Source organism: Neopelma chrysocephalum, unplaced genomic scaffold (genome assembly GCF_003984885.1).
Source record: "Neopelma chrysocephalum unplaced genomic scaffold, ASM398488v2 Primary Assembly neopelma1_26, whole genome shotgun sequence".
NCBI classification, from domain to species: Eukaryota; Metazoa; Chordata; class Aves; order Passeriformes; family Pipridae; genus Neopelma; species Neopelma chrysocephalum.
The window spans coordinates 469413-483061 of record NW_020897695.1 but is presented as its reverse complement, the minus strand read 5'-3'; the positions used below and the strand labels follow the sequence as shown (position 1 = coordinate 483061).

The 13649-nt window shown below is 41.6% G+C and overlaps 1 protein-coding gene across 2 annotated transcripts; it reads left to right on the top strand.

Annotated features, from left to right (window-relative positions):
• Positions 1 to 2031: 2031 nt before the first annotated feature.
• On the top strand, positions 2032 to 4505 carry LOC113963824 (cytochrome c). Of its 2 annotated transcripts, XM_027675255.1 has the most exons (3): positions 2032 to 2142; positions 2906 to 3082; positions 3251 to 4505. In XM_027675255.1, the coding sequence occupies exons 2-3, from the start codon at positions 2914 to 2916 to the stop codon at positions 3397 to 3399; spliced, it is 318 nt and encodes a 105-aa protein (XP_027531056.1). In that variant the 5' UTR covers positions 2032 to 2142; positions 2906 to 2913; the 3' UTR covers positions 3400 to 4505. The 2 variants fall into 2 exon arrangements, with proteins under 2 accessions (XP_027531056.1, XP_027531057.1); XM_027675256.1 differs by lacking the exon at positions 2032 to 2142 and having other exon boundaries at positions 2904 to 3082.
• Positions 4506 to 13649: the final 9144 nt, after the last annotated feature.

Below are 13649 nucleotides of genomic sequence, written 5' to 3'. Positions count from 1 at the left end.
TAATGCCCAAATGGGCCTAATCAGACAAGACAAATGCTTTCCACTCAAGATACTTCTTTTTACTGGTGAAAACACATCTTCTAAACTACTATCTTTTTACATCAGGCAGAACCTCTGCTTCCACTAACAATACAGTATGCAAACCCACAAATACACATTTTGTATCACTTCCACCTTCAGGAAAGTGTATTACATCATGACTGCTGGCAGTCAGTCACATTGCAGACATCAGGTGTAAGGCTGAGAAAATAACAGCTCATTTTACAGACTGATTTCAGCACACTAATCTTTAGCAATGAAAACCTCACAGGTTCAATATTTTCCCTGAGAGCCTTATTCCCTTACTTCAAAAGTTTAACAAAAAACAATTTGGTTGTCTTGAATTAAGTTGCAGTTTTCAAAAACAGCTTCCTGGGAAAAAACTTAAAAAGACATTGCTACAATGCCCCTCCACGTGCATCAGAAGGGTTAACTATGAAGCACAACATGCAATGCTCAGTATGAGAAAATTCAAAAGGCAAAATGCAACAGAAATTAAGAGAGCTACAGATGCTTGAAGTCTGCATTCTGTGAAGAAAGGGAGAACCTTTGAATAGATGTCAGCTGGGCATCAGTCCACATCAAGTGCTTAAAGAAGCTTAAGAATTTACACTGCTGTAAGTTCTTAGAGCAGCTTAAAAGGTGCTTTCAGCTCCTTCCTCCTTTAAAGATATGAGAGACCAGGGGTTTTATCACGTGTCTTGTGATATTAAGTTACATACATCTGGCTCCTGGAATCATCTAAGACACGGAAGCCTTACTAAATCAAATTCAGTCCTTACAATCATGGTAAGAAGTCTAAAAAAAAGAGTGCTATAGACATAAGCATTGGAAGGCAATGCACTGTCTGAACTAGGGAGTGATGATTTCTAAATGTTCTTACTTGGAATTATCTCCAAAATTCTGCCATCAGAGGAACCTTTGATGTATTTTTGATGTATTTTTATTGTCCTCACTCCTTTCTGCTTCCTGTTGGCACTTCAGATGAGAACTGCTCCACAGGCAATTACAGGAGCACACTTACACCAGTTCCAGCACAGCATAAAAGCACACACAGAAAAAAAAGTTTTTCAAATGCCAGACAGTGGGAAATTCTCACAGTTTTAATGTCCATAGTTAAGGCAAACAGTCCACCTCTTCTGAACACTGGACGTTATGACATTGGGCTTTTCTACGAGCTCTTCCTCCACCTTGCCAAGGAGAGTGAGATGGCAGTCACGTCTGGAATTCATTATTTATACTCTACTTGGAAGCCCACACTATGTGAATATCAACACGTCCTCTTTAGGCACCACCACGCTGCCCAGCCTGCTGGGCTGACGTCCGAGACACCTTCATACGTTCAGGTAGCGGTCCCTTCTGTAAGCCTGTCATCTTCGTCAGGACGGTACTATTTTGGCATCCCACATGACACAGAGGATCCAGCCGTGCACCTGCTTCCCTCCAGCCCCATGTGGCAGCACATTGCAGGCGCTAGGGGCAGCGTCACTAAGGGGGATTTCGAGGCGAAATATCCTCACTTTGGCTCCGTGACACGCAGGGCTGACCCCGCCCGCCCCGCCTCGCGCTCCCTCAAGGGGCCCCCGCAGCGCGCGGGGAGGGGCCGTGGGTCCCGTGACGTCACTATCCAGGTCCCGCCCTCCGCCCCTCCGTGGACACGTGCCCGCCCAGACCGCGCGCTGCTGAGGGCGCCGCGCGACCCTTGCTTCGACTGGCGCTGTGCGCATGCGCTAGAGCCCCTTTCCCCAGCCCTGTCTCCCGTTCCCACGCGCGCCGTACGTCCCAGAGTGACGTGTGACGCCATTCCGCCGGCAGTGGGGGCGGGGGCAGGAAGGAAGTCCTCAGGCCCGCCGGTCGCAACCTAGCCCGCTAGCGCCCGGCGCCGTGACGTCACTTGACGGACAGCAGTCGCAACCAGTCAGAGCTCTAGGGGGCGGCAATTGATTGGTTGTCGTGGGGGGCGGCGGGCCCCGCGCGCCGGCATAGGTTGGTTGCGGCGGTGCCGGGTTACATAGGGCGGAGTACGGCGTGTCCTTGGGCACAGACCGAACGGGAGATATCGGAGCGCGGTCTCTGGGTCTGAGGGCGCAGCTGGGCAGGCAGGTGCGGGCATCGGCCGGGGGTAGCTGGGCTGTGTGTGGGGGCGGCGAGGGCCGGGCGGGGAACGCTGGGAGCTCGGGGAGCGGGCGGCGCGCCCGGTGGTCCTGAGCCCCATTCCGCCTTCCGGGGCTGCGGCCTGAGGCGACGGCTGGGGGGCAGAGGAAGGTCACGGCGGGGCCAGGCGGCCTCACGACGGGTCGGGACCTGTAGGAGAAGCCCAAGGTCAGCTCGGCGCAGGGGGAGCCGGGGCCAGGCGGTGCGGGCGCCCTTGGGCGTTCCCGCCAACGGGGACTCTGGGGGCATCCGGGGTCGCGGGGACAGTCCGGTGCCCGCTGCCCTCCGGCCCTACTGGTGCGCTTTTCCCGCTGGAAAGGAAAGCCTGCGAACAGTCCTGTGCTTTCACACGAGGCTGTTGGTCACCAGGAAACTCTCCCGTTCCAGGTGTACGAGCTGTATGTAGGAGTTGTGTTAAGCTTGCTCTTCACAAGCTATCGTCGTGCCCTTCTAGCGCCGTGGGGCGATTACTTTGTCTGAGGGAAGGTTTGTCCTGCTCTTCAAGCATGTTTAACACCTTGATACCTTATACATAGTTCTGTACTAATTTTCAAGCCCAAGAGCTATAGCGTGTGGATACACCGTGTGCTGGAGAATTCCTAGGCCCACGGGCAACAGATGTTGGTTTTGTAAACCAACGGGGCACTTTTAAAGTTTCTGTTCGGTCGCTGACCTTGAAATGGCAATACTGACCTCTGTGTGCTTGGTCTAGTGCTGAAAATGGGAGATATCGAGAAGGGCAAGAAGATCTTTGTCCAGAAATGTTCCCAGTGCCACACAGTTGAAAAGGGAGGGAAGCATAAGACTGGACCTAACCTGCATGGCCTGTTCGGACGCAAGACTGGACAAGCTGCAGGCTTCTCGTACACGGATGCTAATAAGAACAAAGGTAAACTTAAAGCTGCTCTTTTGAGCTAAGGAACAAAAACACTGAGTTCTCGATGATAGTTCTAGAAGTACTAAAATCTGCCAAAAATTAAAATAATAAGCACACTTATATTGTTGTTCTCTCTATTATTTCAAAGTCATTAACTATCTTCTTTTTCCTTCTCTCTAGGTATCACCTGGGGTGAGGATACTCTGATGGAGTATTTGGAAAATCCAAAGAAGTATATCCCAGGAACAAAGATGATTTTTGCGGGTATTAAGAAGAAGGCTGAGAGAGCAGACTTAATAGCATACCTCAAAGATGCCACTTCAAAGTAAAAGTTATCTGCTGCCTTATTTATTTCACAAAGGAGATGGCAATGGAAATGTCTGTGATGGTTTTTAAACTTTCTATTTTTACATGTACTGTGTCTAACGTGAAAATCTGTCTGACCCATCAGATAACCTTGCTCACGGTGGGTCACTGGAGTACACACTTGTTTGGCAGCCATTAACTTAACAGAAACTATGTAATTGGGTTCATGATCATAAAAATTAAAAAAAAACACAAAAAAACAAAAAGCATTTCCTGCCTCTTCATTGTTTAAAAAATGTATGTAAATAATCAAATAAGTAATTGTCAGCAGCATAATAGCTTTGACAGCCTAACTCTTTCAGATTAAAAAGCAGGGTGGTTTTTGGCATCTTCCACCATGCATCTTCTATTATATTATTTTAAAGACCTAAAAAAAAAAACCCCACCAGCAAAACAAGAAAGACTCAACCCCAACATAATATTTCTCTAAATTTAATCAGTGCTAGGTGTTGCAGTATATATTAATCTGTCTAAAGCTTGCATTAAAAATGCATTTCATCTGATTTAAGTAGTTGTGAAATGGCAGTTGTGCCCAGCCACTTGTCTTTTATCTGAGGGAAGCATGTTACCTAATTCATCCAGACTTTGGCACTGCATGCACCACTCCCCTTCAGAAACATCTTCAGTTTTGAAGTGTTATTGAAGCCCTTTGTTCAGTAAATCTTCTGAAAACAGCCATTCTTAGTGTAATGAATAGAACAGAAAAACATCCTGATCTGGAAATACAAGTGCTAAAGACCAAGCTGAGAGTTATTTAATCTTCTTAATTCAGCAGAAGCGTTCACCTAAAATCTTATGTTACTATTTGAGATGAAGGGGTACAGGAACGAATGTGCGTGTAGACTTAAAAACTAATGGTCTTCCTCTGTGCCTGGCTGTAGCCTGTCATTACATCTGAAGGTTCTGTTTCGCACATTGTAAAGCAGTATTTTTAACGTTTTAACTGCGATTTTTTTCATACTAAGCAAGTTGTTCAGAAGAATGTATTTACTGTGTACCAACAGTAAGGCATAACTTGGAGCAATCAATACTGTAAATTAAAAAAAAAAAATTAAAGTTCTTTACTGTGTGTGTCTGGAATTAAGTGAAAAACTGTAGGTGCCCAGGTTTACATCATTAGGAAACCAAATAAACAAAAGTGAAAAAAAAGTAAATGCTACTTGAGTTGGTGGGAGAAGTACTTAAAAGCGTGGCAGAGTTAGAAAGTATTTTGGGCTAGAACCAGCAGATCTTTTTTATCAATATGCTCCTTAACAGCACTTTTGCTGTGATTCCCAAGTAGGAAGGGAGATGAATCAGGGTAGCTCAAAAGCTGTAGCTGTGCTGTAGGATGGGCTGAGTTATATCGAATAGAATAGTGTGCTTAGTGCCTAAGCTGCAAAGAGCTGTTATTCAGAATTAAGCATGAAAAGAACTAAGATTACTAACAATGATCTCAGTGGTTGCTACCATATGTGTTGTGATTATTTTTTCTTTCCAAACTAACTTGCAAGCACCATTTCTTGCAATTAGGGAGACAGACAATATTACCCAACAGCAACTTCTTTTACTAGAAGCTTGTTAAGAGAGAGCTTCAAATTGCAGTAGTTTATTACTGTTCCAGTTTTCAGAAGTGGTGTTTATCAGCACCTTTATGGCTGTGCAGAACTTAGTTTTCTCTGTGCCAAAATCCTGATAGAGCAGTTGTAGATACAGAATGTAATCATACCCAACCCTGCAGTCTTCTAAAATGGTTATGATGGATTGCATGGAGAGAGTTGTGACACTCAGTTCTGTCAGCACCTTTATGAGATCAGAAAAGACTTTATGATCTCTAAGTTCCTCTTCTCTACATCTTCTCCAGATCAATTAGAGAAGAGTATTTTTTGCTAAGGTGCCATTTAATTCTGCACAGGCAACCATTTACAAAAAGTAAGCTACCTGTCCTCAGAAAAACTTCAGGAAGAAGCAGAGTGATCCTTTGCCCAGAGTAAGCAGGGGACACAGTTGAGCTTGGCTGTTCTATCTGTACCTCAGAGACCTTGGTACAAAGAAAAGTGCTGCTTATATGTACCACGGAAGAGGGAGAAAATATAACTTCTAAATTTAGACCGAGCGTGCATCCTTGTTTACATTTTAGGGAAAAGGCCCTTTAGACCTTTAGAATGTCATCTTTTTATGTATACAGCCCTAGACAGCAAGGACTTAAAAGATTTGTTGTAGGCAACTCGCAGCCATTTGCCACTGGACAAACACAATACTATGGTGTTTCTAGTAACTGATAAAGAATACTGAAACAGAAGGAGGTTAAACTACCACTTCTTGAGGTAAGTCTTAGTGCAAGGGCCTGGGTGGGTTCTTTGCAGGGTGGGAAGTAGATATCCAGGTCAGTTGTGTGATCAAGCTTCAGCTCTTTGATTTCTGGTTTATACTAAAGAGTAGGAGGAGTGGGGTTTGCCTTTGTTTTATGAAGTACCACGTTTAGTGGTTTTCTTTCTGGCAGTGGTATCAGTTTAGACACTTGGCATTTCAGTAGTTCCTTTACAGTTCCAAATTAGGGAATCAAGGCACCGTTGCCAAATATTGCAACATCTCATAGAAATGGTTCTTGGCTACTAGTTTATGGCTTTGGTGGGGCATGCCTTTAAAACTGATCTTGTAATATTTTCACATGTACTTATGCAAAGGAATGAAGATTGTCAATAATGAGAGGAAAAGGTAAAATCCAAAAGTACACCTTTTCACAGTATGACTTCAAAATAAGTAGGATACTTTTAAAATTATAATATCTATTATGCATTCCATTGAAATTTAGTGATACAGAAGCTATTTTGTTTATTTAGAGTCTTAATTCAAGTGTAACCACTCTACAAACAACTTAACTTGGGAAAGTTCATTTGTTGCTGCCTATCCAGTTGTAGGTAATTGCTTCAGTTAAAGATGTGTTCATTTTGATAGATCTTGTCTTGTATAGGATTATGTAATACTTTCCTTTTTTCAGTATAAAATACAGTATCAGTGATCCAAAAGAAGTGTGATACATTATGCTTCTTTTGTGGGGAAGAACAAAAATTAAACAGCTAATAGATAAGAATTAGATATTCTAGTCTCTTAAATATATCAAAGGCCATTGAATTGCACACATTTACCTCTGTATTAAGCCTTGTCATTTGCCTTTATCCAAAACACATCCTAAAAACTCTTCCAGGGCCAAAGCCAATAGAAGTCTCTGTTTTACTGCATATGGGATGAGTTGAACCATTTCAAAATGATGTCCTGAAAAGCAGGTTATTCTGGGAGGTGAACAGCCCAGAGCTAGCGGTAGGAAATGTTACACTGGGGAAGGATGTGAAATCCTGTCCCCTCCCATGCTGCAGTGGCTGAGTCAGGACTCCAGATAGTTGTCACTGTCTGCTCATGATTCAGAGCTTGCATGTAAGTACTTGCATGTTTTTTTCCAGGATTGTTCTTTTGATCTGAAATACAGAAAATATGGTCACCTTTTGAATATTAGTTTCTGGTTAGAGATCTCACAGGAGATAAGAGACATGGATGATGTTTGCTTCTGTGACATGATACAGATTCACATCCCCAAGTTTCCAGAAGGCTGAATTCACCACCAAACTGAACGTGTGTGCTGGGAAGAAGATGCTCTATGCCTCTGTTGGAGCTGTCATTATGCAAAAGGAGAGCTAGAAAGAAAATTAGCAAAGGAGGAACTAGTGATAGCAAAGTGTTCAAAACACATACCTTGGAGCAGGGGAGGTATGTTCTTTCCAGGTTATTTATGCATGTAATTTTAAACAGTGTTAGATAAAAATAAACCTGGCAGTAGAAATCAGAAGTTATTACTCTGCTGGTTTTACATCTCATTAAAGCTGTTCAATGCAGCTTGCTTATGCAGTGTGAGCCTCTGCCTTGTATCTTTCAGAATCACCCACTCTCCAGATGCATCTTCCCCTTCCTTCATGTGTTAAAGTATACTTTTCTATATAAAGCTGTGCTTGCTGTCCCCATCTTACCACACTGCCAGATTTTGGTCATAAGCACTCAAATCAAAAGCTGTTATTGGAAACACCGAGTAGTATTCTCACCCTTACAATAATCCGCAGAAATTCATTGCTGATGGTCCTGTTCATTTGTGAGAGTTTGATGACAATTTCTTTTTAAGATGTCTGATGGTTCTTAATCTATGGGACAATGCCTTTTATTGATCTTCTTTAATTCTAAAGTTTTAATAGACCTAACTAAAGAAGGTAGCTTTTACCTGCACTATACCTCAGGATTGTTTTTTTTTTTTTGGTGTGAGATGCAGTGTGGTGATATGAGCATTCCCTGATGTATAGTGCTTCTAGACAAGTAGGAAAGATGCATCACATACGCTGAATTTTAAAAATACCGTTAGTGTCACCTACGTGTCACCAGTACCCTCAAGAATCTGGTACTCTTGCTTACCTAGGCTTCATTGCAGGAACATGCCTATGCTGACTGTAACCAGCCTTTCCCTGAAGGCATGTCTCATATTTCTCCTTCTACTGCTGATTTGTTAATTGGAGAACAGAGAGGAAAGGAAATCAGACTTCTCCATACCTTGCTATGTTTCCTATAGGACTCTTGTCATTTTATTTCCAGTTATTCTGTCAGTTTATTTGCTATTAATCACGGAATCACAGAATCATTTAGGTTGGAAAAGACCTCCAATATCATTGATTCCAATCTTTGACCAAGCACCACCTTGTCAACTAGACCATGGCACTAAGTGCAAACAATGTCCAGTTGTTTCTTGAACACCACGGTGACTTCACCACCTCCCTGGACATTCTATTCCAATGCTGAACAACCCTATCCATGGAGAAGTTCTTCTTGATGTCCAGCCTAAACATCCCCTGGCACAGCTTGAGGCTCTGTCCTATCCTTCTGTCACTAGAGAGAAGAGACTGACCCCCTCTTGTCTACAAACTCCTTTCGAGTAGTTGTAGACAGTTATAAAATCATCCCTGAGCTTCCTCTTCTCTAGGCTAAACAACCCCAGTTCCCTCAGCTTTTCCTCATAGAACTTACTCTCTAGATCCTTCACCAGCTTCGTTGCCCTTCTCTGGACTTGCTTCAGCACCTCAATGTCTTTCTTGTAGTGAGGGGCCCAGAACTGGACACAATACCTGAGGTGTGGCCTCACCAGTGCTGGGTAAAGAGAAACAATCACTTCCCGGGTCAAATACTAGATATTAGATCTGGAGTTCTTCCAGTGGTATTTTTATAGGAAAGGTACCACATTTTCAATTCCACAAATCTTTGCCATAAAGAATTATTGTAATTCTCATTTACAAATTGTCACTGGTTGACTTACCCATCTGGTCTTTCTCCTCTTCATTTTATGTTACTATTAAAATTTATACTTCTTTTATACTGTCTGAACTGCAAGCAGCTTCTTGTACTTTACTATTCAAATGTAGTCTTTAATTTACACATCTCTTAACTCTGTAGTGGGCTTTAAAAAAGTTTCCAGTTAAAGACTTGAAAAATCCTTTTGCGTTGTTTCAATTTTTTTTTATTTATTTTTTTCTTAATTCACTGAAAACGGTTCGGTTTCAACTGGGTACCCAAGAAAATGTCTTTTCTTGTGAGCCTCAGAAACATGCTTCCAAAAAGCAATGATGGAAGTGCAGAGAAACGTCTTCAACTGGCAGCATTTGATCGGTTTCTTGCTTACACCCAATGAACAGGAGAGGGAGCCAATGTACTAAAAAGCTGCAGAAGAATTGTAACCTGCACTTGAAGGTAATTTTAAACAAACCTCAGACAGTTTGAAAGACGAATTTCATTTGTACAAGAAGCAGTTTTAATGTAAGTGCTCAGGAAAAAGCACTGAAGGTGATTAGTACTGCTGAAAGCATTGGTATTTCTGCAGTAAGTATGAGTTATTCTGAAGTCTTAAGCTGATTCATGTTTTATATTTCATGAGGCTAGCTCGAGTTTGAAATAGCCTGTGTTAAATTTCAGCCTATTCAAATGGTAAAAGATTCAGTTAGCAAAATGTTTCTTTCTGACTTCTCACGAGAATCTTAAATGAAAGGTGACAATCTCTAATGCATACTCTGGCTTTGTTCCTACTGTGGAGCTCACTTTGATGTCATCAGTTGAAGTATTAAGCTTGAAATGGACGTACAGGTTGTAATATAGTTTCTCCACTAGCAGTTAGGCAGGTACATGGTGACCTTTGTTAACAAAAATGCACTTTAAATCTGTTTCTAATACTATTTTATGGATGGTGCTTGATGACAGTCTCATTACTCTGAAAACTGTGATGTTTTGCAATACTCGTGTAGCTGAATTAGCATTGTTACTATTATTTACTAATATTTGTAACCTTGAGTCAGAATTTTACTTAGCTGGAGTATTTCTCATGAGGATATCAATGGTAATTATTTAACCATCAGTATGGATTTTCTGGCACGTGCCTGACCATGAAGCCTTTGCAATTCTTCAAAAGACCATGTTGCCTTTTTTTCCTATCAATTCATGGTCAATATGTATGTTACGAGTTAAGCTTCTTTTGCAGTACCTAACTCTGCTAGGAACAGTCTGATCAGACATTAATAATTTAGCTCATATATGTGTTTGCTGTCACTCTGAATTCTCAGAAAGACAGCATCTCTCTCTGTACCAGTATTCAATGACACATCAGAAAAATCTCCCCACAGAGAGGTGCAATTGCTGTTGAAAGATTCTTCCACATCAGAAAATCTATCAAAAACATAGAGTAGTCTTCTACAAATGAACAGGATCATAAGATATAAATCCAGATGACACAAATGAAGCAAAGAAAGGGAACACAAAGTGGAAATTAAACAAGGTTAGTACAGGGTGACGTGTTATATGTTCGGCAGGGACAAAGACTCACCTGTGCTTTCACCTATTGAGCTAGGTATTACAGTATGAAAGGAAAGGCACTGGAAACCCAGAAGTAACAAAACCCAGGCTTGTCTATCTTCAATAACAGGTTTAGAAGAGGTGGGTGGGTGGGGTGTGCATTCAGTGAGTATATCCCTTTGGTTGGATGCCTTTAATTTTGCTTCAGCTAATTGAAGTCATCCAATTGAAGCTACCTGGCTCCAGCAGTCTGCACTTCGCTTCCACTGATTTTGCTGATATATTTTCCATGTTAGCAGATCAGCCAGCTGAGAAATGGTGTGATGTTTACTCAGTGCACATATCAAATGATGTTTTGCAGGGCTGTGAGCTCTGATTCTTCAGTAGTGCCAGAGCCGAATGTCACCACTGACACAACATGCTTGAGTTACACTGAAGTTCATGGCATAGCTTTAAAGTTTGCTCCAGCTTCAGATCTTACCTGAAAAGTACAGGTCAGTAATCTTCAGTAGACATGGTGAATATACTATAGATAAAAGGGTAAAAAAAGGGGCTCTAGCACAGGAGAGAGTAGTCACACAGTTGAGTCAGCATCAAAAAGAGCCTTTGTTTTTTAGCCAGATTGTATAAAAAGTATTGATGAGGAACTTGGCCTAAATTACATTTACATTGCCAATATATTTTGTTTTAAATTTAAGGATGCTAGTTCTCTGAGCTTCTCTGTGCCAATCTGGAATGCAACTGAAAGTCAAGTCATCGTGAAAGCCTCCAGAAGTGAAGATAAAAGGACCCAAAGCCCAATGAGTCTACATCTACTGCAGTACCATCTGTCTGGCTCTTTGCCTGTCTGGCTCTTTAACACCAGTTTTCAGTTTCTAGATAGTGCAGCCTGATGTTCTGACTGATCAGTTTTAGCCAAATTTATGTTTTTCTCTCAGAAAATGGTTTCCAATAATCTTAAGATTTCAAGAAAACTATTCCTTTGAGAAAGCAGTTGGTTTTATTTTTCTCATACAATCAAATCAATGCTATGTATAGCACTGGTGCTATTGCCAGGAAATCAGGAGAAGGAAAGATCACAGTGAAGGCTTCTCCCACTGCCTGAGTGGGCTGGGATACTCCCCTCCAAGGGCTTCACACCATGACCCAAAGACAGCACTATCTTGAGTTGTGCACCCATGACAGTTTGGTGTCTGGCAGCTGGAGTGCTTTTGCTAATAGCTCTGGGAAGCCTTTCAGGGTCCCATGCTCCCTCCTAAAAAAACCAGGGTAAAATGGGATGGACAAAGAGACAGAAACTGTTACCGATTTGTGCACTGTGATATAGAGGTTCAGTCTGGGGGAGTTTCCTGTTTGGGATGGTGTGCCAAGAGATGTTTTCCCACCCAGATTTATCTTAAATCTTGACCTTCCCACTGCCCATTACCATTAATATCTGCCACCCCTCCACTCCCCTCAGTGCAATTTTTTTTCCTGCATGGCTGCAGCAGTAACCTCCAGTAACCAGGTCTGAGACACGCTTGACTTCTTCAAAAAGGGGGACAGCCTCCACTGGTCTTCCAGGTGGGTGTAATTTTCTTTCTACTGTGTTAAAATTTCCAAACATCCTTTCTTTCTTACCTTAGGGTTACAGGATTGGATTTTTAAAGAACAGCACAGGATCTTGGGGTCACTAAGATCAGTGATTCCTTAGCTAGTCTTCAGATTTTTCCAGGTCTCTCTTGGGCAATCCAATCACTCATTTGCTTTGAAAGAGTTGGGATCCTCATTTTCTGTAAGCTCTTCTAAGTTTAGGGGAATGTTGGTTTTTTTTTCTTCTAGGTTGTTTGTTTGTTATTTGTTCATTCATTTGTTTTGCAAGAACTAAGAGGTTTTAATTTAGAGAGTCTCTGAATGGCCCAGCCAACCCCTTCCTCATGTGAGAATATAATAACATAATCACAAGGGCTTTCCCTTTTTTTTTCCATTTGTCTAACTGCTTGCAGTTGATCCTGAGGGACTTCAAATACAGGGTAATTATTGGGTAAGTATTTCTTATTACTTCATCTGCAGAAGTTCACTTCATCGGTGCGCATCATATGCTCAATTTCTCTTTATCGACCTAATGTGATAAGAGAGCTTGTAACTTCACTGAAAATAATAGTAAATATCAAGTGTATGTTTTATGACAGCATTCAACATCAAAAGGTTTCAGAGGCAGATTTCTTAACTTTCAGTAGCACAGTTGCATAAGTCTAAATAAAAGCTTTATAGTAGCATGACAAGAATCTTTAACTTGGAGTTTCATATTAGAATAAGCAAATATTAATGAAATTCTGAAATGTTTGATCCTCTGGTGACCCATCCTGCTTTCCTTTGCTGTCTACAGCTATTACAGATACATGTCTCCAGAGAATCAAATAAATGGTTGTAGTCATTGCTAAAATATTCAGCCAGAAGATGTTTGGTTTAAGCTATTTTTAAGAGAGTACCTGCATAAACACAATCACTTGTTCATTTTTCTTTTATTTTTGTTTAACTGAAGTCCTTATCTCTCATGCACATGGAGGGTAGCATAGGAAAGAGAGGAGCTCATGAACTCTGCTGTGTAGAGCTGTGGATAGCTCTGGATGTACTCCATATGGGTGACTCTCTCTTTGTCCTGTGACTTGTTCATGCGTACAGTTTCTTTCCACCCACAGAGGAGACCTTCTCCCTTTTCATGAAGCCATCTTTTAAAGGAAGGCCTGTTATTTTGTTACCTAAGCCTATGTTTTCCAGTAAATGTAGGTGGAATCAGTCTGCATTTGTACAGTCTTGTGACTCTCTCTGAAACTGTTTCTTTGCAAGTTTTAAGTGGTGCAGACATTTTATTTTACAGGTAGAAGCAGAGTTTTAACTACTCTCAGGAATGGTATGCACTTAAAACTGTAAAATTGTATGCTTCAAACTTTTTAACTGTGGGCAAATATGCATTTGTTTAAAATTTGCAAGTAGGTGGATTTTTTCTGTCTTGCCAAGCTTTGTAGGAATTACATAGCCCTACAGGCAATTTATAAGTATTTTATAGACTTTGGTGAGTTCAGAAATGCTACAGCTTTTCTCTTACGCATTAATGCATATATGAGACTGTGAATCTGCCAATATGTCTAATTGCAGAAAATGCAAGTACCAGGAAGTCTACACAAGGTCTACAAAGCACGCCAGGGGTATGAACTTCACTGTTTCTTTTCTGTCAGATTTAGGAAGACCAAGGTCTTAAAAAATTGTAGGTGTCAACTAGAAATTAATGTGCCCATGTGTCTCACACATCTGCCTGAAGTTTGGCTCTTACACCCAAACTTCATTAGAAGGGGTTTACTCTCTATATTTGCCTTGTTTTTAT